General features: G+C 49.0%; 3 protein-coding genes across 6 annotated transcripts in view; 2 read left to right on the forward strand and 1 right to left on the reverse strand.

The window, feature by feature from the left end:
• The first annotated feature begins 1,998 nt into the window (after nt 1-1,998).
• On the forward strand, nt 1,999-6,571 carry LOC133274702 (maestro heat-like repeat-containing protein family member 7). The gene is made up of 10 exons (XM_061464243.1): nt 1,999-2,402; nt 2,602-2,727; nt 2,996-3,075; nt 3,488-3,608; nt 3,927-4,007; nt 4,763-4,867; nt 5,254-5,431; nt 5,801-5,961; nt 6,327-6,476; nt 6,554-6,571. Exons 1-10 carry the CDS (start codon nt 2,169-2,171, stop codon nt 6,569-6,571), a joined length of 1,254 nt encoding a protein of 417 aa, XP_061320227.1. The 5' UTR covers nt 1,999-2,168.
• A 169-nt stretch (nt 6,572-6,740) lies between these two features.
• Nucleotides 6,741-10,231, forward strand: LOC133275661 (uncharacterized). Its single transcript, XM_061465692.1, has 6 exons — nt 6,741-6,835; nt 7,216-7,363; nt 7,765-7,896; nt 8,202-8,375; nt 8,652-8,807; nt 9,081-10,231. The coding sequence occupies exons 1-6, from the start codon at nt 6,756-6,758 to the stop codon at nt 9,807-9,809; spliced, it is 1,419 nt and encodes a 472-aa protein (XP_061321676.1). The 5' UTR covers nt 6,741-6,755; the 3' UTR covers nt 9,810-10,231.
• Nucleotides 10,232-20,511: 10,280 nt separating this feature from the next.
• The window catches only part of SMAD1 (SMAD family member 1), a 48,930-nt gene continuing 42,273 nt past the window's right edge, over nt 20,512-27,168 (reverse strand). For all 4 annotated transcript variants that reach the window (XM_061441581.1, XM_061441573.1, XM_061441553.1 and 1 more), the window contains exons 5-7: nt 26,183-26,404; nt 23,808-24,064; nt 20,512-21,915 (exon numbers count right to left, since the gene is read on the reverse strand). In XM_061441581.1, the coding sequence (XP_061297565.1) occupies nt 21,772-21,915; nt 23,808-24,064; nt 26,183-26,404 (623 nt within the window). In that variant the 3' untranslated portion in view covers nt 20,512-21,771. The remainder of the gene's footprint in view (nt 21,916-23,807; nt 24,065-26,182; nt 26,405-27,168) is intronic.

Consider the following 27,168-nt stretch of genomic DNA (forward strand, 5'->3'; position numbering starts at 1 on the left):
CAGAGTCCCCTACTACTATGACCCGCTGCTTTTTCCCGGCAGCACCAGTAGTGATCTTCTTTAGCAGTACCCCAGCCGGCTGTTTCTGATGCAAGTGTTTCCTCATCAGCCCCCCGCAGGACAGCAAAGCGGTTCTGGGTGGGGACAACAGATTTACGAGGAAGCCCCTTGGTTTTGTCTTCTTCCTCCTTTTTTTTGTTGGTGCTGTTCCCCAGCTTCCTGGGTTAACGGCCTCCTTCTTTCCTCCGTGAACTATAGGGGACGCTTGAGGCCCCTGCACAGTTTGGGCCTGCAGCAAGCAGTCCTGCTTCCTCTCAGCTTCCCTGACATCTCGCAGTCTATTGACAGCATCCCGCACCTCAGCCCCTGCTGCAGGAGGACCTGCACCAGGGAGCACCGAGTGCAGCCCTGCCCATTGTGCACCCTCCCCTCACAAGCCCAGCGCAGGCACTCTCTACACTCCGACCTCTGCACTGCAGCCTCCCCTCTCATCGGCTCTGTCTGGGTGCCTACGCTGGCCATCGCCGGGGCACCCAGAGCCCAGCTCCCAGACCAGGCCCTGGTCATGAGGCGAGCGTTCCCCATCCCGCAGGCCTGCCCGCGCTAACTGCCTCCACCCGCCCTGGTCGCCGCGATCCCCGGGGCAGGTTTTTACCCAGCCAGGGCTGGTGCCGCTCCTCCGGGCACCGCCCCCTGTGAGTCCCTGCTCGCGTCAGCTGAGCTGCCGGCTCCTGGGCAAGTCCTGTCGAGGACGTGAGGCTCCCTCGGTGGCTGGTGCCGCTCTGAGTTGAGGCTCCTGGACGCTGAGCTTCCCCCCGCTCAGGTGTTGAAGGCGTCCTCTATCCAGCTACTCACCTCAGCAATTGACCCCAAATCAGCAGTTGACCCCCACCTCAGCAGTTGACCCAGTCATTCAATTGGTTTTCCTTGCATACTGTCACGACGTCTACATATCTCCTAGACTTTAATACGCAGCTCTGTGAAGCAGGGAAGAATAATCTCCAATGGGCTGACAGGTCCTAGCGGCACACACAGGCTTAGTGATTTCCCACAGATCAAGCAGCTTTGTGGCAGAGCAGCGATGATTATAACTGGGGCTTTCCAGAAGAGATAGGTACAAGCAGAAATCCCTGCTTGCTGCTTTTTGAGGCACTTAGGGTCACTGCTTCAGGAAATCTGAAATCACAGGATCCCATCAAAACTCGCCTATCAACCAGTATTAAGCTGTTCCTCCCCAGGGCTCAGCAGATGCCAGAACATACTCTCTGAAACATAACATTATTCTAAAAAATTTGGATTTTTCCAAAAGAAACATCCGCCTGATAAAAATTGTCAGGGTACCAGCGATGAGGGGATACCATGTTGGGAGGACAGGCTCATAAAACACTTTCAGAAAAGACTCCTTATGCTTTCAAAAATCACATTGAATTGACACCCGCTACTCCAGAAAAGCTTAGTATCAAGCAACATTTTTCCTCGAGTCTAAATGGCAGAGCTCATTGCTGCAGAAAACTTGCTGGTTATCATCCAGAGAAACAGAATATTTTCAAAATCTAGTTGAAGCTTTTGGTAGTTATTTTCTTCCTAAAAATGCAGCCTAATCATTGCTTTTTTGTACCTGAAAAACAGAAAAAGCAAGTGAAAAAATCTGCTTTAGAAGTTTTTCTCGTTCAGTTTAACGTGTGCGTGCAGTTCTACTCATGGTCTTTTTGAGACCCCTTGACTAGTCTGGCTGTGAACATCATGACACACGCCAGTTATCTTGCCATAACAAGATTCCATGCGACATGAGCGAAACATGGGGCTCAGGGCACCCCGGGGGGACTCAAGTGACCGGGGAGAACAGGCCTTGTGCCCCTCACAGGAATACCCTGTCCCTCACGGTCTGAGTGGTGGGCTACCGTGGTGCCTTCTGTGACCAGCGCTTTGTGACGTGCCCTTCGTGACCCACCATGTTGCCCTTAGCGACGTTCTCGTCGTGACCCACCATGCTGCCCTTAGTGACACGCCCTCTCTGACCCACCATGGTGCCCTTAGTGACGTGCCCTTTATGACCTACCATGGTGCCCTCAGTGACGTTCCCTTTCTGACCCACCATGGTGCCCTTTGTGACGTGCCCTAGGTGACCCCCCAGGCCACCGTATAAAAGGCAACGGGTCATACCGCTCATGCCAGTGTCCGGCAGGACAGTGACGGGACAGAGCGGGAGCGCAAGGCTGGCGCAGACCCCTGAGCGCAGCCCACGTTGTTCCCCGCTGCCCCAGCAGCCCTGCGGTGCCGAGACACTTCTTGGAACATTCTTCGTTCCCCGCGCTACACCTTTGCCTTGTCTGATGAGGATGGCGGAGGGACACGCTGCATCCATGCAGTTCATCCAGACTTTTCTGGAGAGCTCAGTGAAGGTAATTACAGCCATTTCCAGGGTAGCAGTGCCTGCGTTTCCTGACGGGGCCACCGGCTCTGCTGCCAGGGCTGCTGGGGGCTGCTGGCTGGGCGCGGCTGCACCCCCGGGCTCCTGCACAGCACTGCAGCCCCAGTGCTCCAGTCCTGCTGGCCCCTTCTCACACTGCCCGTTTGTGTCTCTGCTCCCCGGCTGCCCAGGAGGAGGCTCAGAAGATTCGGTTCCTGCAGACCGTCTCCACCCTGAGCAAGGATGCCAGAGATGAGGGCTTCACACAGAAACTGAAGGAGTTCTACCACCGATTTCAGGTGGCAAAGAACATCGAGGTGAGGGGACCCCCGGCTGCTCTGGGGAAGGGGGCAAGTTGCCAGGCGCCGGCACACTGTGAGGACACACGGGGCCCATGCAGGGGGAGGGCAGGGACCAGCGTGCGCGGACAGACACTGAGCTGCCTGAGGGGATGCGGGTGTCGCTGAGCAGCCCTGCAGCAGGGCCGTGCTGGGGGCCGGTGCTGGGCTGGGGACAGAGGGTCTCCACCAGCCCTGCCGCCTGGTGCCTGCGGCCACCAGGTCCCATCCCGGTTGTGTTCTGCAGGCGCTGGTGGAAGAGGAGCCCGTGGACCACCTGCACACGGCCGTGCGGCAGCAAGCCATGCTTGCCCTCGCCCATATGAGGTATGTGCCCAACCCCTGGTTTGGCTGACACCTCTGCACAGTCCGTGGCCCTGGGCCTGCCCATGGGCATCTCCCATCCCGGCAGAGTCCAGTGGTGCCCTCAGAGGGCCTGCTCTTTGCCCTGCTCGCGGCTTGCGGAGAGATGGAGGGGAAAGCAGAGGGATCCTGCAGGGCCCCTCCACGTCTCAGCTGCTTCCAAAAGTGGGAGGCGGGAGACTTTCCTGCCAGGACTGTCCTTCGGCCTGGGCCATGCCAAGGAGGGAGGAGGTGCCTCCTGGCAATGCTGCCCACACACCAGGGCTCCATCCCGCTTGGGGGCCTCTGCTCCAGAGGTCTGTGTCCACCTGGCCAAGGCATGGAGGCAGCGCTCCCAGCACCCGCGTCTCACAGGCCCCTCTCTCTCTCTTTTCAGCAAAGTGGAGATGGCACTGGGGGGCAAGAAGAAAAGCCTTTTAGAGGCCTGTTTCAGGAGTGTCTTCTTGCTTCCTCCTAAAACAGACATGCAGGGCCTAGACAATTTCCTCTACTTTAAGGTAAGTGCTGTTGTGCTGTCAGGAGCACTCAGAGCTGCTCCCTGGCTGCCACGTGCTGAGACACAGCCAGAGATCCAAGGCACGGCAGGGTGTCAGCTTTGCTTTCCCACCCTCGTCCCTTCATCTCCTTCCCCTGGGCCTCACCATGTCCAGTGCCTCTGGACTGGCTCCTCTGCCCGCCGCAGCTTGTCTGCCCCAAGGCCTCCCTTGGCCAACCAGAGGTGGCAGGGGTGTCCTCCTCTGGCGTGGGGAGTTAGATCCATTCCCAGGGAGAGAGGGACTGCAGAAAGACTGACACAACCTTTCTCCTCCTTGCAGACCCTGGATGCCATGGACATCCTGCTTAAGAGCTTGGTGCTCAGCTCCCCTGGCTGCAAGGACCTGAGGATTATCTTGCAGGTGCGGCACTGGCAGAGAGCGGGGTTCGCAGGGGCTGTTCCTCACTCTGGAGGGACAGGAGTGTCCACTCTGGAGTGGACGGTGTCCTCCCCAGCACCATGCACACAGCACACCGCACAGAGGGTGCTCGGCTCCCTTGGGGGACTCAGACACGGCCCACCGTGCTCTTCCAGGAGCAGCGTGTCCCCTGGCTGCAGTCAACGTCATTTCTCCTCTGCGGCCTCCTTCTGTGCCATGGCAAAACCTGGCCCATGGCACTTTTGGGCCAGCTCCATCCCCAGAGCTTTCCTCGCACCAAAGGAGTGGGGAGCATTGACCCCTCTCCTCAGGCACCGCAGCAGTGGCTGTGGCTGCTGTCCTTCTTCCCCTGCCTCGCAGTCCCTCCTGCTTTTCTGCCCAGGTCTGACTGGGGCAGAGACCCACTGGAACCTGCCTGTCCTGCACAGGGAGCCCAGCCCTGACGCTCCGCACTCCTGGCTTCCCAAAGAGCAGTATGCCCATTCCCCCATTGCAGACCCACCGCCCCCTTGCAGGGTGCTGCCCAAAAGCCCAGCCTTCATGGAGAGGGGACACAGGCCTGTGCTTTCGGGGAGGGCGCAGAAAGAAGCAGACTCTACCCTGGGGTGGCCTCTGCCTCCCTTCAGGGCCACAAAAACTGCATGGGTCCAGTCGGGACTTGAGAAGTGCTGCTGCTGCTGCTGCTGCTGGCAAAGGCACCAGTTCCCAGGGCACAGCAGCACTTTCTCTCCTTCCAGATGCTGCTGCCTTTCACCGACACTAAGAATGCAGCTGCATGTGAAAGGGCTGTGGTCAGGATTGGGAAGCTGGTCGATTTGATGGACAGCTCTTCCTCGGTGCAGGTAAGGAGGCAGGCACCCTCCAGCCAGGCTGTCTCCCATTCCCTGCCCACCGTGGGCAGCAGCCTGCAGCTCGAGATGCCTGAGGCATTCAGCACAGCTCTGCCCTGGGCGAGGGTCTCGGCTTCTTTCTTTTTCCCCCAGTCTTTCCTCCCCAGCACCCTTTCTTCCAGAAGCCAGTCCTGTGAAGGACAGCACTGCCCAAGGAGCATGGCGGGAGGCCAGGCCTGGCAGCTCTCCCTGCCCTGCTGCCCAGCTCGCTGCTCTGGGAGGGCCCTGCAGAGCTCTGACGTGCCAGGATCCTTCCCCGGGGCAGACTCTCGGGTTCAGGGCTTTTGTCGCAGCTGCTGCCTCTCAGCCCTTCTACCCATCCTGCCTCCCTTGCCCAGGTCTGGAGCTTGCTTACAGATGACAACAGCTCTTCCCACGGCGACGCTATCCATGACCGCCTCCTGGGACAGCTGCTGGGACATCTCATTGTTTGCTGGACTAGCAAGATCTGGGAGATCCAGTATGAGGCTTTGGATACTCTTCATTACCTCTGCAGATGCATCCAGCAGCAAAAATGTAAGAGAAGCTGTGTTGGGCTGCATCCCTCCACACACAGACATCTCCTCGTAGTCCTGCTTGTTTCCCTGAGCACTGCAGTGGATTCTTTTTGTACTTGCTGGAGGCTGTCCAGGAGAGATTGCCCTCTTCCCTCACCTCCTTTGCCCCTCACAGCTGCTTTCCCAGCTTTTCCCAATAGCATCCCAGCTACTGGTTTGCTGCAGAAGCTGAATGCTCACCACAAGTCCAGTACTGTGCTGCTCTGCTTCCCACTCTTCTCAGGACCTCTCAGAACCCAGCTGTTCCGTGGTCCCCATAGCCAAAGCCATCATTGATGGTAAGCAATGCTGTGTCCTAATGACCCTCCTGTGATCCCCTCTTGTTTAGGTGTGACATCACCAGAGGATGATCTAAAGCATCCCCAGTGTGGAGGCGAAAGGAAAGCTGGGAAACCCTCCTGGCTTTCCGTGTGCAGCACCAGGAGCATTGTAAAGGTAATGAGCTTCTCCCTTGCTGGGCCTTGTCCAGGGCATCAGCAGGAGACTGGTGTGAGCAAAGGGGTCCAGAACGAGCAGGCTTGCCATGGTCTCACTGTCCCTGGTGAGAGGGCTGCTGCTGCTCTGGAGCAGGGACTCCAGAGGGCTGCACTCCGGTGTCCCAGCAGCAGCTCCAGCTCTCCTGGCCACCAGGAAGCCCCGCTTCTCTGTAGGATCAGCACACCGTGCCCACGGCCCCAGCCCTCCTCCCTCACCCTAGGCCCCTCTCTTCTCATCCTCCACCCTGCAGCGACTGCAGCCCCTGCTGCCAGCTTTCCTGTGGGTACTCTCGCCAGAGCTGCTCTCGCTGCTCAGCTGAGCAGCACTATCAGGGCACTCGGTGTGAGACGCCTTCCCTGCCTTCCTTCCTCCCGCAGGCATTTGGGGAAGACCTCCGACCCCCTGATAAGACGGTCATCCTTGTCAAGGCCATCGAGGCCATGAGAGACTCATGCACATGCGACAAGGAGGAACTGATCAGCATTGTGGATGTGGCCATGACAGAACCTGCCTCCTGGCTGACGGAGGTAAGCAGCCTGTGGCTGCCCTGCCCTTGAGCCCTTTCAGGCACTGTTCCTCCCTACATCGGCCTTGCCTCACCCAGGTGCCTCAGGCACCTTGAAGCCATTTCACACCAGCAGAGTAGGATGGGAGGGGCGGCCATTTCAGTGGCAGCTGAGGAAACGGCTGCAGTCTGGTGGCAGCACCACCCTCACTCGTGTGCCCTCCAGGTGCCAGTCATCGTTAGCTGCATCTATAATAACCTGGAGCACATCAACACACTGTCAGTCTGGCACACCCTGGACATGCTGCTTCTAATGATGGCAGAGCAGTGGCCAGGGGATGTGATCCTGCGACTCGTGCATCTCTCTCCAGAATGTGACAGGTACTGACCCCCACAGCCCTTGTGGGTTTGTTCTATGCAGGGAGAAGGGGCTGGAGGCCCACAGAAAACTACAGGGCACCCCTGAGGAGCAGGGCCCTGCACCCCCCCACTCTCTCCACCCCTGCTGGGTCGGCCAGGCCTGCAGTAGCCAAAGCTAGCCAAGTTAGATCCGAGTCCCGGCACGAGGTTCCTCCCTACCCCATGGGGAACACTATCTCAGCCCCCTCCTGCCTGTCCAGGCACTCCAAGCAAGGGGTCGGGAAGGGCCAGGGCTGCAGGACAGCCTGGCTGCTGCAGGACAGCCTGGCTGCTGCAGGACTGGCCCAGGCACCGTGTGGTGGCTGAGGTGGCCCTGCCGACAGAGTGCTCTGCGTCTGCAGTGTTGCTATGGCCATGTGGGAAGTGCTGCTCTCCCAGCGCCTCATCTTGGAGAACAGCCTGAGGGAGCTGAGCATCAGGTTCCACTACCTGAGTGTGCCATGGAGATTCAGCACCTACAAAGCGGAGGCCTGCATCCAGCTCTTGGCTGTGAGTAACCAGCCCACTCCTTGCTCATGCTCAGGGCCGTGCCTGCCTCTCCAGGAAAATGGGCACGGCCCTCACCCCTGCCATCTGCCCCATACGGTCCCAGAGGAGGACACAGCCCCTTAGGGCCAGTCCAGCACCAAGTTCCCCTGCCCCAGCCACGCAGGGCCACGCTGACTGGGTGCGGGTGCGCAAAGCCCCTGTCTGCCCAGGTAGTGCTCTGCTTGCACAGGCGGAGCCAGCACAGACAAGCGTGTGGTGTGTCCCACAAGCGCTGAGTGTCCCCCAGGATGGGCTCTCCGTCCCCTGTGCCCTTGCCCTGAGCTGCCAGTGGGACCCAGGGGCCGTACTGTGCAGGGAGCCCTGCAGGCTTGGTCCATCTCTCACTGCCATCTTTGTTTCAGCTGCTCGCCTCCAGCCATGTGACACCAAAAATGTTTGCTGGGGTGTACGAAATCCGGAAGCTGCTGATGCCTCCAAGGCTGCTCTCCCTGGTGCTCCAAGGCCTCGTCACACTGTCACAGTCACCTGACTCGGTGAGCAGGGCATAGTCAAGTGAAGCCGTGCTGGCCACCTGGTGCTGGGCAGTGGGGAACGCGGTGGCTTGACCTGGGCTGGGAGTCGGGACCTGGGGTGACGGCTCTAGATGCCCTCAAAGTCCCCTCACGTGCCCCCATCCCCTCAGTGCGCCCACAGGCAAGGCCTGCCAGGAGGCTGCTGCAGGAATTCCTGTGCCACCGCCCATGCAGCCGGACAGGAGGCTGGTGCTTAATGGCCAGAGCATTTTGGCCTGGGTGGTCTTTCACCACTTCACAAGAAAGAAATTCTGTGCTTCTTACAGGCAAGGAAAATACTGGTCATGCTGCCAGACTTGATGGAGGCCCTGCAGAGCGCCCACAGCGACAACAAGATGAAGGCCCTGCTCACGTTCAGAAACGTAATAGGTCATTTGAAGAAGAAGGCCAGCTCCATCGCTCTGGAGCTGGCCGAGAAGCTCCTTCAACTCTTTGATGATGTAAGGCTGCTATGGAAACCTGAGTCCCACTCACGGGCCCTTTGCAAGAGCAACTGCCCGGCAGCACAGCCTGGCGGCAGCGCTTGCCCAGGGCTAAGCCTCTCCTTCTGCCCCCGCGCTCTCGTGGGGATGGCTTCTGGTCTCTGCAGCCCAGCCCAGCTTCTCCCCGACAGGCTGATGGCTCTGGGAGACCTGAGGCCCCTCCCCTCAGCCACGCTGACGCCCTGGCTCAGGGAGCAGCTGTTACTGAAGCCCTCCTGTCCTCCTCCCTACCAGGAGTGCAGCCAGACGCAAGAGCTCTCCATCTGCCTCTTCAAAGATGCAATACAGATGGCGGATTGGAAGGACAAGCGGCAGATGCAGAAGAAGGTGCGGAGGAGCCTGGTCCCACTCATGTTGCACATGAGTGACGAGATCGAGAGCGTGGCCAAGGTACGGATTCCAAACCTAAGCCGTGGTGCGGGGCAGGGTGTGCTGAGCCCGCAGGGGTGGCCTGGGTATCAGTGAGGGCAGGAGCAGCTGACACAGACATTTCCCACACCTGCCCTACGTGGTCCAGCAGGGCTCAGCAGCAGTCCGTGACCACCAAGGCCTGAAGAGCGGAGTCCGCAGGGGCTTCCCAGCTGTCCCTGCAAGTGCTGAGGGCCAGGCCTTTGGGTCTCAGGCCCTGTCCACAATCTCCCCAATCCTTGTCCCCCTCTGCAGGCCTCTCAGGAAGCCATCTGTGCAGCTGCGAAGGTGCTCAAATGGGAATGGCTCAGTCACCACGTGCAGACACTGGAGAGATGGCAAACTGTGCAGCGCTTGGTGAGGACAAGTCCCAGGCTGGACACGGGGTGCTCCTCTCACCTCCCCACCCTCAGGATGTTGCAGGAGGCACATCTGGGCCCTGGCAGTGGCACAGGGGGCTCTCAGGAGCTCCAGACCCTGCTCTGCCTGCAGCTGTCTCTGAACCTCAGCCCCACAGGGCTCCTGGCTGGGAGACACACATGGCCTGAGGAACAAGGGGAGGTGTGGGGTGCTGGTAGGAGGGAACGGCCCAGGCAACTGGGGAAGGTCTGTGTCAGCCCTGGGCCATTGTGCTCTTTCCAGCTGGAGCAGGAGCAGAGCAGAGCAGAAGAATATGTGCGTCAGAGCCTGCTTTACCTGCAGCACGCTCAGGTCAGCGTGCGACTGGCAGCTGTGAGGTTCATTGGTAAGCCGCGGCCCCTGGAGTCCCTCTTTTGGCAGCCTGGCCCCAGTCCCATCTGCTGCACTGGCAGCGAGGAGCAGCCCTGTGGCTGCCAGAGCATCGACTGCCCCGTGCAAGGCCTGTGCAGCCAGGGGCTCTTGTGCTTCCCTCTCCAACCCCTGCCCTCACAGCGGGGCTCAGTGGCACCTTGCTCAGTGCCACCTCCCCCTGCGTCCTGTCCTTCCCTGGGGTCACCCTGCTGAGGGGAGGAAGGGGTGCAGCCAAACCGGCAGAGGCGGGGCCGTGCTGCCGGCAGCGTGCTGGGCAGCAGCAGGTCTGATGGAGCTCTCTGCACAGGGATGGCCGCTCGGTGCCTGAAGGAGAGCCGCGCGGACACGCTCCTGGAGGTTTGCGAAGGTAAGCAGGGACAGTGCTGTGTGTGCTGGGGCTGGTGGGGCAGGGGACAGAGCCTGGGCAGCGTGCTGCCATGCCCTGTCCTGCTCCAGGGAACATCTCGGGGGCATTTGTTGCATTCCTGAGCAGCAGCTTCCAGGTGATCCGTTTGCCCCGCCTGCGCCTCCTGACCAGGGAAAGGGATGGCTGGGGCTGGCATGGTCTGGAAGGGATGCCTGCTGGTCTCTGCAGATTGGTGGGTTTCAGCTCTGCTCTCTTTCCTTCTCTTGCAGCCCTCCATGCTCTGAGAAGCCACGAGGAATCCCAAGTCTCCTCCCTGGCATCTCAGACAATACACATCCTCACCTGTTTACACGCGCGGCCAAGACGGAGATGGATCCTGCAGGCGCTGTGCTGCTGCCTCTGAAAAGCCAGGCAGCAGTTAAGCCCTGCTTAAGAAAATGGGTCTTTCGGATTAAAGTTCTAACCACAATTCCAAGGCCATTGTGTTCTTCACACGCGGCGCGGAAAGGCCAGTCAGGAGCTGCCGGGCAGCCTTTGCGCCCCGGCCGCCCTCGTCGGCCCGGCCACGGTCTTTGGGAGCACCGCCGCCAGAGTGCACAAAAGTCAGGGCCACACCTCCACAGTTTCTCTGAGCATCCTGTTCCAGTGCCTCACAACCCCCTCCACTGCAGGCACCCCCTTCAGCCACTCCATCTGAGCGAAGGCATTGGCCACCACCAACATAGATGGTGTAGGTCACCCCTGCTGGAGCTGCAGCATTTGCTCTCTGATAAGTGCCCACCTTTCTTCCTTCAGGGTTACGTGGCATGTGTGCTCGGACCTGTGCAGGCGGCCTTGGAATGTCTCTCCTTCCAAGAGGTGCCTGTCCTCCCCGCACACCCTTCTATGCCATGTTCTCTGTGTTCCCAGCGCTGCCTTTTGCAGGAGCTTAGGGTGGTCCCACCCGGTTCCCAGCAGGTCTCGATGCTTGCCTGGGTTTCCCCGCCTCGAGAAAACTCCACTGTATGCCACTGTCTGCCGTGAGTCCCTGATCCACTGAGGAACGTGCTTTCCGTGGAGATGCTCGCTTAGGCAGATCTTGTTCAAGGGGCTCTCAGATGCTTAGGCACCTTTTCAGTTCTTCTGTGTGCTTTCAGTGCTTTTGTGGGCTTCCATCTCTCACATTTGCATCAAAGTACGTGCTCTTATGGGCACCAGCTTTCCCTTTGCTACAGAAAATCCTTTTTTTGGGGGGGGAAAGACACAGTCTTGGCTACTCTTTGCAATATGCTTTTGAGACACATGGAGAAAAGACAGTTTAAAAATGCTAAGTATTATTTTCTTAGTTATGGTAATATTTTCCCTTCGTTTTGAAAAAGGCACACTTCCCTCTGAAATGAAGGTTTCCATGCCAAATTTATCTATCTTTTAAAAGTGTCTAACATCCCAGGAAATAATGAACAGAAATGTCACAGCATAAAATACAATCTCTTCTTTGTGGAAAATTTTGTCGTATTTTATCTGCATGCTAAATTTGCATGTGAATGGACAAGCATTCATGGTGAAACTATTAAGCCCTCACTGGGTGAAAGGAAATACAAATAGTTTGAAAAATGAATACAAATACACATGCAAGCTGTGTGTTTTCCCAGCATGATATATGGGGTTTTTCTCCTCTGTATTAGTTCAAAATGTGAATACATTAGGGGCTTAAAGAGCTGGAAACATTCAAAAATATTCTGACTGGAACCAGGACTAGATCAGAAAGGTGAGTAGGCTTTAATGTACTGTACCTTAACTCCAGCCAAACTCAAGGAGTCCTTTGTGAGATCACTTGAAATGCAAGTGTAAGTCCTTGCTTGCCTGAGGCAATCCTGAGTAGCCAGAATTGTAGATCCCCTATCTGCTTATCTTGTCCAGACCAACTATTTAGTGCTCTTTCACAGAAAAGCTGTATTTTTCTTACCCCAGATCTTCGCATTGTGATTTAAGTGTCTCCCTCCCCTTTAAGTTGTAGCCCTGTTGTCACACCATAGTTGCGATGCAGAAGTGATTGTGTGATTGTATTGAAATATCATCACTATAACTTATTTAACAGAATGATATCAGTCTCATCTTATTCTGACCTTTAAACAAAATCTATTAAACCTGCTGAAAGCTTTAGGTCAGCTCTCCTGTTGCAAAAGCCTTTTAAAAGTATTTGTAGCAGTGGGAAGGTGTAAGGAGCTCAGGTGGACAAGAATACCACCGTTTAGTTGCTGTTATATAAAAAGTTTAGCGACAGTCATCCTCATCATCTGCAAAAGGTAAGAAATGTGTAGATTATCCTCTAAAACATACTGCCAGTTGTATGAAAATGAGATTCACTGTGGTCTTTTTGCAGCTAAATGTTTTAACTACCTATATTAATATGCCATCTGATCTTACAAAGGAACATATGCCAATCACTACTGGTGTTCATGTTAAGATTTTCTAATTAAACCAAAGCCCGTTGGAGATTGTTATTCTCAGCTCTGGAGCACTGAAAATATCCACTGGAACCTACGGTTATTCAATGATTCCGGGTGTCCAGTTTAAGATATCTTGAAGATTCCTATTTTGCGGACAATGTGCGCTCAGAACTTTCCGGTCAAATAGCTTAGGGCAGGTCTGCAAGACTGTGGACATCAGTCTACTTCTCAGTCAAAGATATGCAGGTGCTAAATACAGAAAACCCTTATTTCACTCGTATCATGAGACAAAGAATGCTTCTTTACACGTTTCGCCTGTTAGCAGCAGAAAGCAAGTTCTGTTTCAAATGTACTATTGTGTATGTATGCGTTTCTGGTTCCTTGGGATGGAAGAAGTCAAGTACTGGAAGATGACTCCTTTGTTCACATCCATAAGCTTCTTACTTGGGATCCTTTCTTGAAACATGTATCATTATTTGTCTCATTGTTGCTCTTTCTCTCAGATGTATTTCTCAGAGCTGTGCAATTCACACCTCAGCAGCTGGGTTTTCAGTAGAGATCTATCCTGTTCTGAGCAACTGGTTACGCAGCCGAGAACTCATGATAGAGTTTCTTTCTGTTATTCCTTGGTGAAAAATAACTCTTAGACTTCCCAGCTCCACCAAGGTCTGTCTCATCACACTGAGAACATAGACAGCAGCCCTTGCGCGCAAAGAACGGAAACCAAGTGTCAAGGGCTGTCTTAAAAGGAGTTTTCTGGGACCTGAGTGCCCCCTGCACCAATAAGCTCCATCTGCCCTGAAAAGCCTCACACCTGGGCCTTCCACACACGTGCTTTACTCCTGGACCCGTGAGCTCCATGGAGGTACAGTTACTGGTCTCTAAGCCTGGACTGAACTTTGCTGTAGTTGGCTCTATGCCTGCTCTTGCTCTGAGAGCTCATAGAGCCGCTGAGGGTGGGTTGCTCATTATTCTTTGAGTTTTTCCTAGACCTGTCATTTCACAGCTTGTGTTTTTCTGAACATCCCTATCTGTTCCTGTCACTTACTCTACATAAGGACAATGGGATTTTAGAATCATAGAATAGTTAGGGTTGGAAAGGACCTTAAGAGCACCTAGTTCTAACCCCCATGCCATGGACAGGGACACCTCCCACTAAACCATGTCACCCTGTCCAACCTGGCCTTGAACACCACCAGGGATGGAGCATACACAGCTTCCCTGGGCAACCCATTCAAGTGCCTCACCACCCTTACAGTAGAGAACTTCCTCCTTATATACAACCTTAACTTCCCCGGTTTAAGTTTTAACCCGATACCCCTTGTCCTATCACTACAGTCAATAATGAAGAGTCCCTCTCCAGCATCCCTATAGGCCCCCTTCAGATACTGGAAGGCTGCTATGAGGTTACCATGCAGCCTTCCCTTCTCCAGGCTGAACAGCCCCAACTTTCTCAGCCTAGCTTCATACAGGTGCTCCAGTCCCCTGATCATCCTCACGGCCCTCCTCTGGACTTGTTCCAACAGCTCCATGTCCATGGTTGGCTTTCTGGACTGCGCATGTGCACTGCCTGCTCATGTTAAGTTTCTCATCGACCAGCGCCCCCAAGTCCCCTGCAGGGCTGCTCTGAATTTCTTCTCTGCCCAACCTGTAGCTGTGCCTGGGATTGCTCCGACCCAGCTGTAGGACCTTGCACTTGCCATGGTTAAACTTCATAAGGTTGGCATCAGCCCACCTCACAAGCGTGTCAGGGTCCCTGTGGATGGCATTCCTTCCCTCCAGGGTATCAACCGAACCACACAGCTTGGTGTCATCGGCAAACTTGCTGAGAGCGCACTCAATCCCACTGTCTATGTAACCAGCAAAGATGATAAACAAGACCGGACCCAACAACGAGGTACACCACTCGTTACTGGTCTCCAGCTGGACATTTTGCCATTGACCACAACTCTTTGCGTGTGGCCATCCAGCCAGTTATCCTTCAAGTGGTCCTCCTATCAAATTGATGTCTCTCCAATTTAGAGACAAGGATGTCGTGTGGGACAGTGTCGAACACTTTGCACAAATCCAGGTAGGTGATATCAACTGCTCTACCCCTGTCCATCAGTTCTGTAGCCCCATCACAGAAGGCCACCAAATTGGTCAGACAGGATTTCCTCTTAGTGAAGCCATGCTGGCTGTCACCAAGCACCTTGTTGTTTTTCATGTGCCTTAGCATGCCTTCCAGGAGAATCTGCTCCAAGATTTTGCCAGGCACAGAGGTGAGACTGACTGGTCTGTAGTTCCCTGGGTCATCCATTTTCCCCTTCTTGAAAATGGGGGTTATATTTCCCTTTTCCCAGTCGTCGGGAACTTCACCTGATAGCCATGAACAGACCTGTGTACATTCAGGTTCTTAAGATGGTCCTGAACCAGCTCCTCTCCTACAGTGGGCCTAGGGTCTTCATTCTCACAGTTTCTGCATTTGCCTTTCAAGACTTGGGTGGTGTGCTCAGAGCATTTGAGAGTGAAGATCGAGGCAAAGAAGTCAGTAAGAAGCTCAGCCTTCTCCAAATCCAGGGATAGCTTCCAGAGGGGGCCTATGTTGTCCCTAGTCTGTCTTTTATTCGCTACGTACCTATAGAATCCCTTCCTGTTATCTTTCACATCCCCAGCCAAGTTTAATTCTAACTGTGCCTTAGCTTTCTTAACCTGGTCCCTAGGTTCCTGGACAAAATCCCTGTATTCTTCCCAGGCCGCCTGTCCTTGTTTCCACCTTTTATAAGCCTCTTCTTTCCTTCGAATTTTCATCAGCAGCTCTTTACCCTAAATACATGGGACGCTTGAGGCCCCTGCACAGTTTGGGCCTGCAGCAAGCAGTCTTGCTTCCTCTCAGCTTCCCTGACATCTTTTAGTCTATTGACAGTGTCCCGCAGCTCGGCCACCTGCTGCAGGAGGACCTCCACCAGGGACCACCGTGTGCAGCCCTGCCCATTGTGCACCCTCACCTCCCAAGACCAGCGCAGGCACTCTCTACACTCCAAGCTCTGCACTGCAGCCTCCCCTCTCATCTGCTCTGTCTGCGTGCCTACACTGGCCAGTCATCAGGAACTTCACCTGACTGCCATGATTTTTCAGATATGATGGCCAGTGGCTTAGCAACTTCATTTGCCAGCTCCTTCAGGACCCGCAGATGGATTTCATCAGGTCCCATGGACTTGTGTATGTTCAGGTTCTTAAGATGGTCTCGAACCAGATCCTCTCCAACAGTAGGCCTAAGGTCTTCAGGTCTTCATTCTCACAGTCCCTGCATCTGCCTTCCAAGACTTGGGTGGTGTGGTCAGAGCAGTTGCCAGTGAAGACTGAGAGGCAAAGAAATCATTAAGAACCTCAGTCTTCTTCAAAGCCAGTTCTCCCGATAGCTTCTGGAGAATGCCTAAAACATATCTTCATATAAAGGAATGTTTTTACATGTCACACGGATGGCGGGGGGGGGGGGAGGAAGAAGCTGCAAAGGGAAAATTAGAATATTCTTTACAAAGGCAAACTGTGTTGTTACTATCACATCTAAGCAAGCGACCTGTCTACTTAAACCAAACTCTTTGAGCAAGAACAGCCCGTTTGGCAGAATCCCCTCTGTAATACAATTATAGCTCATTTTACATATACTGCAATAGACAGTCGTAAGTGGGAGTTTTTATCACTGCAATGAGAGATCTTAAGTCCTGTTTACCATCTGAAGCATATGAAGATGCTCATTTCTTCAAAATGCTCTCTCCACAGTAGCCTCATCTGAACTTTATGGATTTAAAGTCTCAGATGAGCTGGCAGAATCATGAAGAGATGGTATCAATTTTTCAATTCACACCTTAGCAGCAGGATGAAAAGGGGAAATCACAAACCAGTTTCCAAGAGAAAACTAGGAATCTGCACCCATTGGAATAAGAATTCTTGTATTCCTGAAAAATGACTGAATCAAATTCAGAGTTTTAGACTCAGTAAAATCTGGGGGTTTGTTTGACATTACTGTTGATGACTTCAGCAGCACATGACAAGTAAACATACACCAAGTTTCCACGTCATTTTTAACTGTAAAGCATTTATCAGACCAGATTGAAAATGATACCCATCTTGTCCATTCATTGCAACAGACCTGCTCATCTTTGTACCCAGGTCAAACTGTTTAAGTCAAGGACAGAAGGAGACAGAGTAAAGACACTTTCTTTCACTTTCACTTCTCTTCTGCACAGAATTATAAATGTATTTGAAGAAAATGAACTGTGAGATGATACATGTAAAAGATACATTGCTCTGCCATGACTGGTGATGGTAGAGTTATGTTGTATATTTAGGCATACATCCAGAAAAACGTGACTGCCAGTTCACAGTTATGAATCATGAATTTTAAGAGCAGAATAAGAGGCTACAGTGTGCTGAACAGAACCAACCAGCAGCAATTAACAAAGAGACCATCAAAACACAGCTAACTTCCATAATGTCAATTCAAAGGTTTAGTGTGGCAAGACAGAGGAAAAAATTGAGATAGGCACATGTCGTGGTTTAAACCCAGACAGGTAATTCGTTCACTCACACCCCCCCCCCCCCCCCTTCTTTCCCTCCCCCTACTCCCGGAGGGACAGAGAGGAGAATCAAAAAGAATGCAACTCCCACAGGTTGAGATAAGAACAGTTTAGTAACTAAGATGTAACACAGATCACTACTGCTACCACCAATGATAATAATGATAAAGGAAATAACAAGGGAAGAGAATACAACACCTCAGCACCAGCTGACTGATAACTCGCCCCCCAAGCCCGACCAAGCTCCGACCGATACCTCCTCCAACCCTGCAGTCCCCCAGCCCTTCCGGCTGACTCCCAGTTACATCCTGGGCATGACGTGCTGTGGTATGGAATACCTCTTTGGTCAGTTTGGGTCAGGTGTCCTGTCTCTGCTTCCTCCTGGCTTCCCCTCCTCCCTGGCAGAGCATGAGGCTCACAAAGTCCTTGGCCAAACCAAAACATCGCTATCAGTTCTGCTCCCAGGCCAAAAGTCAAAACACTGCACTGCACCAGCTACCAAGAAGGGGAAAAATGACTGCTACTGCTGAACCCAGGACAGCACACTAAAAAAGGACCATATAAATTTCATACATGTCTGCACTGATTTATTGTCTTCAATTGACAACAAACACAGAACTGCACTCTGAGGCTAAAAAATACAACTGCAGTTGTGGAAACATACCTACAGTAGCAAGAAAAGCGATTAAATAAGAAAGTAGCTTTATCAAACTAGGCAGCAATACAAAGTTAGCGAGCATTATAAAATCAGGTCCAGAACTCAGATACACGATATGTTAAAACATTAATTATTTCTCTCCATATCTTCCTAAAACCACACAAGTAACTATGACTAGCTCTCTTAGCTTTCAACAAGTCTTTTAAAGATTCACTAGAGACTTAAATGGTTAAAAAGCCATCTCCACCTGGGTAGAATTATTTTCTTTCCAGCAGTTAAAAGCCAAAGCACAGATTTCAAAACAGATTTAGCTCCATGGAAGTATTTGTTTGCACATATGTTCCCTGCTTTTCCCCAAATTCTTTTTCTAAAGCACTTATCCATACCTTATCAGTTTCTCCTAATAGGGACCATGTTGGGTTTTCAACCTGAAGTAGTGTCTTGTGTTTAACTCTGCTGTTCAGAAGACTAGACCCAGGACATTATGGGGAAAGAAAACCAAATAGGTAGCAGGAACTCACCTGGTTACAGAACTGACACTGCAGACTGAGTTTCTAGCTCTCATAATTCTCTGCTTTGTGAGAAGTCAGCAAGACACTTTTCCTTCTGTCTTGTCCTTCTCTCAGTCCTTTCTGACTCCAACTATACAAAGTGGAGAAAATCAGTAAGAAAATTTATCCAAGGCACTCCAAAAGTCTTCACAAAAGCACCAGGCTAGCAGCTACCTCCTCCAAGGTAACTTCTGTCCTACCTCCTATTTTTCTGGCTATTAGTCTGCTGTGGTTTAACGCCAGCTGGCAATTAAGCACCACACAGCTGCTTGCTCACTCCCCCCTGCAGGGAAGGGGGAGAAAATTGGAATAGTTAAGTGAAAAAACTTGTGGGTTGAGACAAAAACAGTTCAGCTGGTAAAACAAATGCCACACACACAAGCAGATCAAAAAAAGGAATTCATTCACTACTTCACATTGACAAGCAGGTCTTCAACCATCTCCAGGAAAGCAGGGCTCCATCACATTTGATAGTAACTTGGAAAGACAAATGCCATCACTCCCAATGCGCACTCCTGCTTCCTTCTTCTTCCCCAGTTTTATATGCTGAGCATGATGCTATATAGTCTAGAATATCCCTTTGGTCAGTTGGGGTCAGTTGTCCTGGCTGTGTCTCCTCCCAGCTTCCTGTGCACCCCCCGCCTACTTGCTCATGGGGTGGGGTGAGGGTTAGAAAAGGCCTTGGCTCTGTGTAAGCCCTGCTCAGCAGCAACAAAAACATCCCTGTGTTACCAGTACTTTTTTCAGCACAAATCCAAAACATAGCCCCATACCAGCTACTGTGAAGAAAATTAACCTAATCTACCCCAGCCATAACCAGCACACAGTCTCAGGTGCTACTCCAATCCAATCAACTGGTTTAATACTGTGCAGCTGTGCCATTACATGAAGACACACTTTTTCCTTACATCTAATGCCTCCTCACCACAAACAAAAAGCAGGGTAACAATGAAAGAAATTGGAATGTACACTTCAACAGTATCAACAGCTACAAAGACTGGAAAGTATTATCAGAAATATTACCACTGAAGGTTTCTGAGACACTGCAGAGCTAGTATCTTCTAATTTTAATCCCTGTTTAGGAAAACCAGAGAGGTATTACAGCCTAAAACGTAGAAGACACTCGCATTCAAAACCAGCAACAGTGTAAAGCTGTCTTTTCTTACTCCAAAGCTATTTCAAACCTGCACAGAATCATCCAAATATGAAACCATCCAAATAGAAATGCTCTTAAAACTTGCATGATGGATAGTTACAGCATTGATATAAAAAAAAAGTAACTTCCTCAGTGCTGCATTCCAGCTAAAGAAAGGAAAGTGGCTGGGAACAACTGGAAGTTAATGTAGCAGGGGCTGAAAATGGAAAAAACAAAGACAGTGACTGAACAGCAAAGAGCATTTTTTCTCTTTTTGGTCATCTTTAAATTCTACTTATGTTTAAGACTTACATTTGTGCTATGAATGCTTCTTTATGAAAAAGATGTGTTAAACTGAATTAAAAAAAAACAAATAGATCTGTTCATGGAACTTATAAATACAAAAAAAGTCACTAACCATGTTCTCCTAAAAAAGGAACTTGAACATTATGGACATTTTTCTCCTTCAGCAGAGAAAAGAGGGTTAGTTTAAAAAATGTATGTATGTATACTGAACCAAGCAAAGGAATTAACTTTATAAAAAAAAAACAAAACAACAAAACAGGGACTGACTTTCCCAAAAGGGCTATTTATTACTCAGTACAGTGACATAAACATACATACATACATGTGGCTGGACACACATTCATCTCTGCTCTTCAGCCTTCCCTCATGCTCAAGCACTGCATGGACCATTATAGCCAGGCACAGACACTGGATCTCTAACCAAACCCCAGTTCTCTCAAACTCCCATCATTCAGCACTTGACAGCCACTTGGCAGCTGTAGGGACAGTCCTTCCGTCACCTCCCCTGAGCAAAGGCAGAGGCATGGGAAAAGGAACATGGAGGCTCTCCACCACAACCATGGCAAGGAGCAGTGAGAGCCCACTGACCATGCAACCTCAGCAAAATCTCCTCTCATACAAATATTGTGTGTTGAAAACTCACAGACATTTAATTAAGTGGCCAGAATACTTTAGTGGTACTGCAACCATTCTAATCTTTCCTGGCTAACAAATCTTTCTCTAGAGTACCCCTTTAGAGTACCCATTTATCTCATATACTGAGTTTAGCAGGGTTACTAACCTGTACTGATCGTAAGTGTCTAAGCTCAGCATATCTTCATTTTTAGTTGTTCCTTCTCCAAGACCGTATCTTTATGTTATTTGTTAAGAGTCTACTAAGAAGTGGACAAGACAAGGTTTTAATCAAATGTAAGCAGTAACAACAGGTTTTATTCAAAACTTCCAGTAAAGAGGACCCACCAGTTTTGGAATAAAGGTACTTGAAGTACTACAGCTTACATGAATATAAAAGATCAATGAGAAGAAAATAAACCAAGCAGTAAAAAAAAATTAAAAAAAAAAAATTAAAAATATATGTTTTCTTTAAAGTTTGAAATAGACCCACACAGGGATTTTTAAGTCCTCCAAACAATCAACAGTTACTAGGTTTGGCAAAATAAGATTATCTTACAAAATTAAAAGCCTACTTCTGTTACATAAACTGTATAAAACCACTCAATAGTTTAAGAGCACTCTATACAATTTTGTCTTGAAATACATAGAGCTGCATCTCACAAACTGCAGGAATTAATCATTTTGCCCTCTTCATGGTTAAAAGAATTAGCCAGCTGCATGATTTTTGGGGGGGGAAATGAAGAGGCAAAATTAGTTAGAATTAACAAGATGAAGCCATTATAAAAATGAAATGCACAGCAAAACTCAGACCTTAGTTTAAACTAACAAGCTATGTTTACAATATATCCTACATTTCAGTTGTCATTTTGCCTTCCCACTGCCACCTCCCCCCCCTTCAAATATTCCTAATTCCTTTATGGTCTAAATCTAGTTAATTTCTAAACTTTCAAATACACCGTACATACATTTAGCAAAAAACATACCTAACATTCTTACAGCAGTATGGTCAGGACACAGTTTCAAAGGTTATTACACAGTTACTGAGATTAAACCTTATGAGTTGTTTTTTTTTTTTTTTTCTTTTAGAGAGAAAAGCAACCATCAGCTGAGACAAATGGTTTTAAAATGTACTGCAGAGAGCCTGCAAAGAGCAGGCTTCACCAACATCACGCCAGAGGACAAGGGGATAACAACAGGAAATTGAAAGAGAATCTCACAATGCCAGCTACTGGAAGATCTTTCTGGAGATTGGTCTGACAGATTGTGGTTTTGGCTCGGTCATCCCCGTTCCACTAAGCCCCGCAAATCAACTTTGCAAGAGTACATTACAATGTAAGCTAAAATTCTTGATAGGAACAGTATGTCAAAGGGATTTTTTTTTTTTTCTGAATCCAACAGTTGGTCACAGAAGTCAAGTCTTTTCATGGCTCTTATTCAGCTGTTGCCAGTTTGGGGTGAGAAGAGAGGGGGAATAAAAATGTGTGTGTCTGACTCATACATCTTTCAAGTATACGCAAGGCTCAATTGTTTCCAAAAGGCAGGAGCTTGGGACCTTTTAAGACACTGAAGAAATAGGATTATGAGGAGAGCCCATCTGAGTAAGTACTTTATCCAGCCACTGAAGGGGACCATGAAGATGTATCTCTATCCAGCATGGAGTGCTTGTCACATCTTGGCGATGATATTCAGCTCCCCAACCCTGTAAACAGAATGGTAGTAAGCAGGGAAAGGAAAATTATCATCTTATTTTATAATATCAAACATGCTACAAGCATACTTCAATCATCCTCCTTCTTACCAAAATAATCTAGCTTTAACAGTCATTATCAGCAGAGTAGCATAATACCCTTCAGGCACCAACTATTAACACATTTCAACAAACAAATCTGAAGGGTTCGTTCTTTTTTAAATAATTAAATTTGGAGGAAGTGTCATTTTGAGATCTTTTCATCTCATAGAATGGAAGTCTTGAATTCTTGAAGACATAACCTGTGGCAGTGCAAAATTTCTCCATATCTCACTGCCAGCTGCATGATGTCCCAGTAAAGCCTCTGAGGAGGAGGATAATCAAGTCTTCTCTGCCAGGACCAAAACCAGAACAAACTAGGGGGGTAATGCTGCCAAACAGATCAGTAAATTAAAAAAAGGGGTCATAAACTGACACCATGGAAGTGGGGGTGAGGCATCTGTCTGACAAGAACCAAAGCATTATTCGCAGAATGGACATGATAAACAGAGAGATAAATGAGAAATATTTCTCTTTGGAGATAGAGTGCATGATCATTCCCCAGTAGGCTATTTCTTCAAATTAAGAGAAAACAGGTCTTGTTTCAGCTCATACCTGATTCAGTTGCAGTAATTACCACAGATATGAGCAGATATTTAAACAGCATGCAAAATCTTTTTTTAAGTGAAACGTTTTGGGGGTAGGTCTGGAGACAAGACTAAAACAGCCACAGGTACACTTTGCTCTGCTCTGCTTTAACCTCTAATGAAGGAATTCCCCAACTCCAACACAGGTGTCAGCAGCTCTAAACTGTGCAGCACAACATCCAACACACACAAAGTCCTATGCAACTGTTCAGGCAACACTGCCACACAACTCTTAAGGATGTAGAGCTCTAAACAATTCACTCTGTTTTAGGAACCCCTGTCCTAACAGATCTGAAAATTTTTATCCTCCTGTCAAGCAGAACACTTCAGCGTATTACCATCTTCATTTGACTACTTTTACATATGTGACCAGCCCTTTTATATCACTGCCTATGCTGACACAGCCACATCACTAATCTTGACCTTGCATGCCCCCCTAAAATAGAAAGTTCTGTATATTTTGGGAGTTGAAAGTTATATATATTTGGCAGCTGCTGGTCAAGACCGATTTAGAGGGCTATTCTATCTACACTTCCACAACTGTAATGGCATACAATGCAGTCCCAGCTCAAGTATCCAAAAACACTATCCCCAGGAACAGGAGCATGAAGTTCCAATGGGCCTCTTAAAGAGCAGGAGATGGCGTGGACAGTAACAATGGACAAAAAAAGGGACAAAAGATGATGCTACATAATGAATTGGTGTTTTTTCCACTTTCAGGTCACATAATAATGACTCAATTCTTTTCAAAACTTACTTGTACTGTATCTTGCCATATCCCACAAATTAAAAAGACAAGCCCCATAATTCCAGAGTAATTATGCAAACAATTCTACATACATACAATTTATACACGTATTAAATGCAAGAATTCAACTGAAACACTAAAAATTTACAAGTGGCAATTCAAGGAAATTAAAACAGCCAACAGACATGACAGAAATGATTCACAAGTGACTACAGACTTATGTGAACACCTTCTGCAAGTCACCTCAAGCTTTCAAAGTATGTGCATCAAGACAGATTTTTGTCCAGAAAGGCAACTTTGTTTCATGACAATCTGTATGGTCTTACACTTAACAATAATTATTCTGTACCTAAGACTCCAAATTTACTAACAGGTCAATTGAGGGAGACACTGGTCCATTCAAAATCATGTCATTAAGAAAAAACAATGTGTTTTGCTTACAAAATAATCTCAAGCAAATTTTCACATACCTTTACAAAACTCATACGGAGCGTGCACATCTTTGTAAGCTCATACACTGTCTCAAAGCCATGGTTCACCGACTGAGCCAAAAGCTGAGCAAACTCTTGATTATTGAAAATCTTCAAACTGCAGCCACTGGGGATTTTGCAGACCGTTGTGGGATGGAACCCGTGATGGTAGTTGCAGTTGCGACTTTGCACAAAAATACTGCTGTCGCTAAGACATTCAGCATACACTTCCCCACCAACATAATAGAGATGAACACCTGAGAGAAGAAGGTTGACATAAAGAGGTTAGACAAATTCACACTGTGTATCTACTTTTAATGCTCTGCCTCAACAGAGATATATTTCTGCTTAGAGATAAACAATTGCATATCAGACCACAGAATCATAGAACGGTTTGGGCTGGAAGGGACTTTAAAGGTCATCTAGTTCCAGCCCCCCTGCCATGGGCATCATCTGTCTTTAAATTTCATCTTTACTTTTGTTTTATCAGCAGACAACTTGAAAAGAGGGTGTGTATGCATGTATATGTAAGGAGAATCGGCAATTCCTGCATTTTAACATGTTGTATATTCAACAGAAATGAACAAGCAGTAGTTTTGATGCAGTACACTGGATGGCTTGACCACCTGAACTTTTTCCCATTATATTTATATAAAACAATAATTGGGAATGCAGGTGGAGAGAGCAGCAACCTACTGCATAATCTGTAGATACTAAACCAGCCCCAAGCTGGATTCTCTCTGGAAATGTCCTCAATGCTATTTTGGGTAGCATGAGTTTTTTCAGCTTGGTTTAATTCTAGAAAACTGGGGAAAAAGTCTGGCCTTTACATTCCTCAGATTTAGCCACCAAATAGGCATATACACAAATCTTATAGGCCCTTCCCCTTCTACTGTCTGCTCCCTCACCTGCCACTGATGGCAGCAAGCCCCAGAAGAGCAACATATATGGAACCTTTGTGGAGATTTGCTGTCAATAGGACTCAGTTCCGAAGGCTTTGAGAAAGCAAGAAAATTTGCCTTTCACATTCAAAAATGGACTATTTGCTAGTTAGATCTTTAACCTCCCACAATGTCACAAGTCAGAGAAGTGAACAGACAGAATTTAAAAACTAAACCAAGGTCCAGTCTTACATGATGTGCTCCATCATGTAAGATTTTACCACTTACTATGCGTGTACTTGTGTGAGTACATATATACTTCCACCTGATCTGCAATAACATTTACGCCTATGTCTTCAAGTTTGGGATTTACTCCTCCCTCCTTCCTCAAAGACTAACAGTTCTACATCATCATTAGCTGCATACATTTACTTATTCAAGTGTGTCTCTTCCACACTCTGCTTCAGTACATAGGCAGAACTCTGCTTGCAGCTGGGTTATTTTTAACAGGAAAATGAATGAGGTGTTAAATAAATATCCTGATACTTGCTAAGATGGATGGGGAGAAAAAGAAGAAAGAAATATTAGGACTTGAGTGGCATAACACAGGTCTGGTGTACTGCATGAGAGCTGCACAAGTCCTCATGTACAGTAAAGCTCTCCAGATCAAGGGCTCAAACTTGGAAGACCCAACAGTTCTCTTCAGTTTCAATTCTTTCCTCCTCTAAGAAGGAGGAAGATACTTCATTAATTGGCACTTACAAGAATACATCCCACTGCCTGGGACATGCTCAACAACACACCTCACTGCCTAGGGCACGCTGAACCTTCAACTGTCTCAGGAGATTTAGAGTTTACTACTAGTGTAAACACCTTAAAAAATGTATCACAGGAATGCTCCATTGCAGAAGGCAATGTCAAGCTTTGTGTGTCATTTGTATGGCAAGTTCTTATAAAACTGTATTAACCCAGAAACTTTTCTCATACATGGAACACTGTCACAGCCATAGAAAGGAAGCACAAAATTCTCACTGAAAGAATCACCATCCTGAGAAAAATGCACTGGAAAAACTGTTTTATCAGTTTGTTTCTCTAAATGCGTGTTAGGATAGTTAATTTATGTTGGAACTAGGGCTAGCTGAAGATCTCACGCCAAGAACTAGAAGTTACAATATACACCAATAATCAAGGTAAGTCAAGACATTTAATTAGACAAACTTCCTTAAGCTCTCCTTCTAATTAAGACCATAAGCCTTCTGGCAATTAAAAACTGATTAAGTGTAAAAGGTTCCTGTAATTACACACCAGGTAAGAACAATACTTTGCTCATAAGAACTGGCCAGAAAATTATATACTTACCAACAAAAGCACTTAGTCCATGTACTTGGGAAGACCAGTTTCATCTTGAGACAAGTGACCTAGGCTGTCACATGTCTAGGGGAAATGCCCACCCTCTCCCAAACCCAAAAACAGATGGAAAGATCCAAACCTTACCTTTGCCAATATGCCGCCTTGTATTCTCAATGGTGGAGTTGCGGTTAACATTCGAGAGCAGTCCCAGACAAAATCGGTTCTTGTTGTTGGAAGGATCAGTAAAGCCATCCACCAGGACACTGGTGGAAGAAGCATGGAACGCCTCCCCAACACGATTATTCAGCTCATAGTAGACAATGGAGCACCAATGCTTTGGCTCTTCATAAGCAACTGCCTGAACATCTGTAAAGCAACGACAGAAAATGTTACAATCTAATGGCACTGGAATACAGGCTCAGGTTGTAAAGATTAACAAAGCTTCAGATTTCGGCTGCAGATCACTGAAAGATGAGCTGGATAAGCAACTGCAGCTAAATGAAGGCTTTTGTATTATCAATTATATTTGAACTTTTCGTAGCCACAGACATATAACAGAATATTTCACCATACCTTTACCTGCACAATACTCACAAAAGACAAGGGTTGGCATGAAGTATCAACAGAAAAGTGCAGGAAGCTCATGGGCACACAAAAAACAGGGCCCCAGTATCCCTGCTCAGTTTTCTACACCACATTATGATGCGGCCCTGAACAGCAGAAAATGCTGTGATTATGTAACTCAGCTTCCTTTCTAATCTAGTAAATGAACTTCTACTTTATTTTAAACAGCTACCAAATTACCACCTCAGTGCTTACTGCAAAGTTCATAGAATCATAGAATAGTTAGGGTTGGAAAGGACCTTAAGATCATCAAGTTCCAATCTCCATGCCATGGGCAGGGACATCTCACACTAAACCATGTCACTCAAGGCTCTGCCCAACATGGCCTTGAACACTGTCAGGGCTGTAGCATTCACAACTTCCCTGGGCAACCCATTCCACTGCCTCACCACCTTTACAGTAAAGAATTCCTTCCTTACCTCCAATCTAAAGATCTCCTGTTTTAACCCGTTTAACCCGTTACCCCTTGTCCTATTGCTAGAGTCCCTCCCCAGCATCCCTATAGC

This window comes from Pezoporus flaviventris, unplaced genomic scaffold (assembly GCF_033815535.1).
Source record: "Pezoporus flaviventris isolate CSIRO_AGI_PZ_B2104156 unplaced genomic scaffold, CSIRO_AGI_Pfla_v1 ptg000002l, whole genome shotgun sequence".
Classification (NCBI taxonomy): Eukaryota; Metazoa; Chordata; class Aves; order Psittaciformes; family Psittacidae; genus Pezoporus; species Pezoporus flaviventris.